The 6994-nt window shown below is 40.3% G+C and overlaps 1 protein-coding gene across 2 annotated transcripts; it reads left to right on the forward strand.

Moving 5' to 3' along the window:
* The first annotated feature begins 1934 nt into the window (after positions 1–1934).
* Positions 1935–4783, forward strand: admb (adrenomedullin b). Of its 2 annotated transcripts, XM_086299498.1 has the most exons (4): positions 1935–2088; positions 2332–2447; positions 2890–3015; positions 3342–4783. In XM_086299498.1, the coding sequence occupies exons 2-4, from the start codon at positions 2344–2346 to the stop codon at positions 3625–3627; spliced, it is 516 nt and encodes a 171-aa protein (XP_086155624.1). In that variant the 5' UTR covers positions 1935–2088; positions 2332–2343; the 3' UTR covers positions 3628–4783. The 2 variants fall into 2 exon arrangements, with proteins under 2 accessions (XP_086155624.1, XP_086155623.1); XM_086299497.1 differs by lacking the exon at positions 1935–2088 and having other exon boundaries at positions 2275–2447.
* Positions 4784–6994: the final 2211 nt, after the last annotated feature.

Consider the following 6994-nt stretch of genomic DNA (forward strand, 5'->3'; position numbering starts at 1 on the left):
TTAGCACAATATATGCAGCTGTTGAAACACAAGCAACAGCAAAGACGATAAACTTCTATGGGGGATACAGGAACAAGGCCTCTAGAACACAGCACAGATGATTCATTTTACCACACCTTCTTTTTAAGCCTGTTGTTGCCACGACCACAGGAGGTGCAGTTTCAGTTTCTGCGGGTAATAAGCCTGTGTACATACAACACATAGTCGGAACCACAATTGGACCCAGAAGAAAGACAGATGCATGCGTTCATGCATTGGCTTTACAATTTTCAATACTACTTGTATTGTGATCATTTATTTAAGTATTTGCACCATCAGGGTGTGCCAACAAAAAGGCAGCTCAGCTTAGAGAGAAAATAAACAGTAATCTACACACAGTCCGTGTTTATTGGCTTCAAATCTTGACATTTCCACAGTTTTTAACATCGCGTTTCTCCAGCCTGGGAGCACACCACCAAAACCTACAGTGCCATTAGCCACGCACTGTACTTTTTAAAAAAAAATTACTGTGGGGACATAAAGGCCCATCAAACAACTGAACATCTGGCCTACTTTGCTTGTGGCGAAGGCATTTATAGTTGAGTTAACAGAATCGGTTCTTTCAAGGATGTAAAATTGGCGCACTGTGAGGCAGTTACTCATTCTTTTTTTTAAGGATGCTCCAAACTAGCCACTAAAGCGATCATTACTCAAATGTTTTACATGGAAGAAAAGGACAGGCTGCCAAAAAGACGTGTAAGGCAGTTTACGGGCAGTATTTTCTGTGGAAGGGAGTGAACTCCCTTTTCCTGGACTTTGGCTTGTGTTAAAAATAGTGCGTGTTGTAGAAATGCACTGCAATCAGAAATAGATCAAATCCATAGAAGCATGGTGTGGGTTGTGATATGTAACATCGAGTCAAGTCGAGCTGATTTTAAGTTTAATATTGTAGTAAATTAAATAATAAATTTAATAGCTAACCTTAGCCGTTAGCTCGTATCATTTTTTCACATTGCACCGCTAATTAATGAAGCATTTTATGGTTTCTGATCATTCAACATAGAGTACATGCCTGGCAGCTACATCCCCAATCTGGAGGCCTAACCAAGTTTTTTTTTTCTTTATTTTGGTAATTTGCAGTTTTGATGCAAAGATCGGCCTCTTAAATATCTGAAAACGTTAGCTGTAGCGGACAGAGATCGAAAAACATGTTTAACCTTTATACACTTCGTTAATTAGGATGCCTGCAAGCAGCTACCAGTGATTGAGAGCAGCACTTTGAACGATTTAAGAGATCACTTGGAAGTGCACAAAAGCACACTCTTCTTTCCTAAATTGCCACACTGCATGCGGTTGCCATAACAGCACAGCGCTAATTTACACATGGTTAGCTTTTTTCAGCTATTTAAAACTAACAGATGGCTCGCTAACACTCAAACGGAGTCATCCAACACACACATTTCAATTTATTTCAGTTATTAACACATTTAAACCCAAAATAACTGCCTTAAAGCATGCAAGACCACAGAGTGTCCTCTGTTAACCCCTCTAAACAACCGATTCCTTCACAGTTGCTGAAAGAAAAGACCAAAAATATGTAAATGGACTTGCAAACAAGTCTTCCATTTACACAATCAAATACAAACCTTTGACAGAGAGAAGCAATGTAGTTAGGTCAATTTGCAAAACCCCTGAAATGCAAAAAATTCTTTCAACACTTTCTCAAAGAGAGAGGTGGGGGGTGGAGTAATAAATCAGAATTATGTAAGTATCTATTAGTCACGCTATTTGCGGACTGCTGTGTCGATTATAGTCTCTATCTACGTGTTTTTGGTCTGACTGACTGTACATGTGGGGTGGATGGGGTTGACATGAACTGTCCCACAGTCCCTCCCACTGGGTATGGCATTCAGGTGCAACTCCCTCCCTTCTACTATAAAGCCTCTCATGTTAGCAGCATAAACTTCAGACTTCAACTCATGGTAAAGTCTTTACAGCTTTCACCAAAAACAACAACAACAAAAAAAAACCACACAGCTAAAGTAGTAAAGAACAAACTTGGATGTGCACCATTAATTTTGTACATCACAACACAAACTAGAGCCAGAGGTAAGTGAATTTGTCGCTGATTTCTATTTGAGTAAGTTTTGTAAAGAATTTAAATTCTGCAAAATTGGTGAAAAAATTCTGAATCACTGGAAGAAAATATTTTATTTATTTATGCTGTTCTGTGCAGAAAACTCCACATGTTACTGCAATAATGTGTCTAAAAGAGCTTCATCGTTCAGATGTTGTGGTAATAGATAAGGCATGACCGCTTCAGTGCCATTTCTGTCTGTTTACCATTGGCAGCTCCCAGCCAACATGAGATTATCTCTGCACACCATCATCTGCTGCTGTGTTTTCACCACAGTCCTGCCATTGGTAAAAGGGGCCACAGGAGAGACCAACGCCAGCCTGAGAAAAAGGTAAGCTCTCAGAACATTGTGTTCATTCTACATTCATCTAGTAGAATAAGATGCCCACTGTTGGTAACACAAGGAACTTTTATGCCAAGTAGATTCTGAATTTTAGTTTTTTCTTGACATAAGGGATTATTAAGCCAATAATGATAGATATATGTTTTTTTTTTTACTTGAATATAGTATAGCTACATCAGCACTACATTTCATAATGGGCAAAGTTGTAGTGTCTTCAGTGGACACTGTCTCTGAATGTCTTTGACATTTATTCATTGCAATTTCCTTTTACTCACTACATGTACGTGTGTATGAACATATTTAGATTGTATAAAGTGCTTTGAGTGGTTGAGTAGAGTAGAAAAGTGCTATATATATATCACTTAACATCAGTGATAATGTGACAGAGTTGAAGTTTTGTGGTTAACTACCTGTTTGATCTTTGTGGCAGGTCTAGAGTATGGCTGCAGAGCCATATGAAGAGAGACTTGCGCAGTCGCTTAGTGACAGGCGATGACCAACATTTTGGTGGACCGCAGCAGGACAGGCTTGCCAAAACTCTCCCAACCCCATCAAGGTAACAAGAAACATTGGATTGGTGACCTAGAGTCACATAGTCATTCAGTGTGCTCCTAGTTATTTTCCTACTTAGAATACCCCCATGGCTGTCATTTGTGAGAGGTGTTCAAATTTTAAAAGTGTTAAAATTCAGAATTTTGAAGCATCTATTTTTGTTCAAGACGCTACAAATGAAGTCTGAAAATGATCCATTCTCTACTGGATAAAACATGCAAAAATCTAGATATGAAACATTTTGGATTTTACACACTGTGAACATATTATGTGTTGCCAAGCTAGACTTAACAGCACCTCTAAAGCAGTAAATCTTCCCCTTTTTTCCAGCTTTGGCCCAAATATAAGGTCCAGGAGGTCAACGTCAAGTCAGTCTGGTTGCCTCCTAATCACATGTATATACCACGACTTGTTCTACCGATTGAGCCTGACAAAGAAGAACGCTCAAACAGACACCACTGCTCCTAAATCAAAGATGGGACCGGGTGGCTTTGGACGTCGCCGCCGCTCACTTCTGGATGCCACTCAGCTCATCCTTGAGACAGGAACGCATAGATGGAGCACGGAAACTGGTCAGCGAGTCAGCAACCCCAAAAGCACCCACATGGTGGCCTAGGGCAGGCATGAGAAAGCAAAGGAGAGTCCCTGTTGGGGTTATGTGAGCACTGCAGATGAAGATTAGTCCACGCAGAACTTTTATTCCACAGATTCGGCGCTAGATATAGCGAAAGACTGGCTGCTACATCTGCACAGCCCATCGGAGGAAGCTCAAACCACTCTGGATGAAAGGAAGATTGAAATAAATCAAACTGAGACGTTTGTGTGCACATGCTTAGGTTCAGGTTTCAGTGTCTCTGAACAAGTGTTTGATTTATTGATGAATTCAAGCCAGACCTATGGGACTTGACAAGAATGTCTGTCTCTTCTTCAGCATCCAAAGCGAGCTTGGCAGCTGAGACAGAAGACAATTCATGTGGATCTTCTCCGAAACACAAAGCTTGGAGGAACACATTCTGCAACAAGGGAGCCTTTTTATTTTACTTTTTCTTCAAGGAATCAGCATTACTGGGCCCCAAACTATCAAATGCAGAATCCTCACAAAACTGAACTGAATGTATCGAATTGCTTGTTAGCTACAATTTTTATATATAGATAAACATATAAAATATGTACCTTATATGTTAAAATATGAAAGACTACCTTATAATGTATGCAACTATAATTTCCAACAACAAAACTACATATTAAACATCTTTAGTTTAACTTCAGTGAAGTAGCTGATGTATCTGAAATGTGTCAATTTTTTTGTTTTGCTTTTTTATTTCTATGTATGTATCTAAACAATGAGTTGTACCATTTGCCTTCACTTGATTACACCTTTTTGGAACTTACTCATATTTAACATGTCTTATGCATATTTATCTGCACCTGAAGCAAAGCAGGCCTTTTAGTTTGGGGCTGAGCTTTCACTTAAAGGGAAGGAGAAGGATTGATGAGCTGATGAAAGTGCTGTGCTGCCATCTAGCTTTGCAGCAGGCTTATGTGTAACAAATGCAGGCCAAGCCATTTCAAAGCATCTACTTTGGTGTGTTAAATGTTAGGTTTATCGCCTCCTATATTTGAATGTTATAAATCATAATCATTTGCTCACAATTCAGCTGAAATTACTTGAAAAGGTATTACTGAACCAGATTAATGTCTTGCTTCGAATACCAGGAACTGTAATAATTTTCAGTAATAAATGAACAAATAAAACAATAAAATAAACTTGAAGAAACCTTTCTTCTGTGATCCACATCAATTATTTACCTTGTGTGTGTCTGTGTGTGCGTGTGTGTGCGTTCGTGTTAGGGGGAAACACATGGCGTGTCCCTTGTCATTTAAGGATTGCGTGTGCTGTTTAATAAAATTAAACTCTGAGTCATATTGAGAGCAAAATATGTGACCCAGTGGTTTACATTCCATTCTAGAAATAGCACTACTCATCACCTGCACTGTCTCAAGAAACACATGTACTAAAATTACATTTGTATTGGGTAAACATGTTGCTCGGATTGAGTAAGTTCGACCTCTCGGGACAATAAATTACGTTTTGGCACAAATGTGACAGTCCAAGTTCTGCTTAATGGAGAGGAGAGTGGTGTGCTCTTTTATATATTAGAAACACTTACATGAGGGCTAGAAAGATATAATCACTGTGGAATGTGACCCCCAACCCACACACACACACACGCACACGCACCTCCCTGTATGCTGAGTGGTCACAGTGCCCTAAAATGATAAACAGATTTGACATAAATGACATAAATTTGACATAAAAACATCAACTTCCCCTCTAGGAGGATTAAATGCTACGATGGTCTCTGGCTTTGCTATGGGTTTGTTTGCAAAGAATCCTACAAACATTTGAAATATTCAATTATAAAAAGCTCATATTTCACCCATTGCTGTTGCCTGTGTTATTTAATGTGCAAGTAATGAACAAATGGCACACAGACATGTGAAGTTTTCTTCCTCTTGTCAAGTCCAGTAAAGAACTATCAGTCCACAAAATAAAGATGTTGGAGTGGTTCATCAACATATTGCATGTGCAGTATCTTGAAAATGGTCAAAGTACACCCTTTCATTTCTAAGGATTTACATATCAGGACATACAGTAAAAGCCAAATTGCAGAAGCTGTGTATGCAAAACTAAGCTGCTGCCATAGGAATTCAAAGCTTAGGTAACAACCAGGTGCTGTTAATCAAGTGCACCAAATTAACTGATCAACAGCAAGTTTGAGTGCCTCAATAAAAACACAGACATGCCGTCAGTTTGCTGTGGAGCATTGAGGTACATGTTAATACGTTAAAACGTTACTCATCCAAGTGACTTCCTCAGTCTCAGCTGACTGCAGGTTTTGCCCAATCTTATAAACACTACCTTTGCACGATGACTGAAACCAGCCCACTGAAGGAACATTGGGCTGTGAGGTCAGTTCTTTGATCATTGATATGCACATTTTCACGAGTACTACTTACAGAGTTGGGGAATGGCTGCAGTCAGAGCATTGTAAGATGGTGAAAGATGTCTTTCCCTTTTCACATAAATGGCCTCCTTGACTCTCTGCTCAAACCAGCATTCCTCCCTGTCCAGGGTATATACATCCTCATCACTGAATGAGTGGCCCTGGCCTGTAGGTGTAGACAGACTGCGGAGTCCTGGCCTGATGAGTTAGCTCTTCTGTGTTATGACATCTCGTCAGGCCAGGACTCTGCATTTATGCTAGTTTGAGTCATTATGCACATGTACTGTTTTTCCCACTGAAAACGCTACATCCAGATGAACAGAATACATTTTGGGGGATTTCCTTATCTGGAAGATAGAGCATGCATCAGGACACTCGACTTTTCTAGTGCATACAATACCATCAGGCGAACCCTCCTGGGTCATAAGCTGACAGGAATGCAAGTGGATACCTCTCTTGTGACCTGGATTATTGATTACCTGACACGAAGACCACAATATGTGTCTTCAACATTGTGTGTGTCTGACAAGATGATCAGCAACACGAGGCCACCACAAGGTACCGTCCTCTCCTTTCCTCTTCAGCCTCTACACCAGTGGTCCCCAACCTTTTTTGCGCCACGGACCGGTTTATGCCCGACAGTATTTTCACGGACCGGCCTTTAAGGTGTCGCGGATAAATACAACAAAATAAAACTAGTACCGGTACCGAAAAAAATAAGGTTTATTCATAACACACGTGAAAAGACCCAGGAAAACCGAGTAAACGATAAAAACGATAACAAAATAACACTGAAAACCGATAAAACCCCTGAAAACCATACATTTCACACCTGAGCCTCAACTCTCGCGGCCCGGTACCAAACGACTCACGGACCGGTACCGGTCCGAGGCCCGGGGGTTGGGGACCGCTGCTCTACACCACAGACTGCAGCCACTACACAGAGACCTGCCATCTTCAGAAGTTTTCTTATTA

This window comes from Aulonocara sp. 'chitande type north' Nkhata Bay, linkage group LG7 (assembly GCF_057382095.1).
Source record: "Aulonocara sp. 'chitande type north' Nkhata Bay isolate Kocher_YH1m ecotype deep benthic linkage group LG7, A_spYH_male_GT1.1, whole genome shotgun sequence".
Classification (NCBI taxonomy): domain Eukaryota; kingdom Metazoa; phylum Chordata; class Actinopteri; order Cichliformes; family Cichlidae; genus Aulonocara; species Aulonocara sp. 'chitande type north' Nkhata Bay.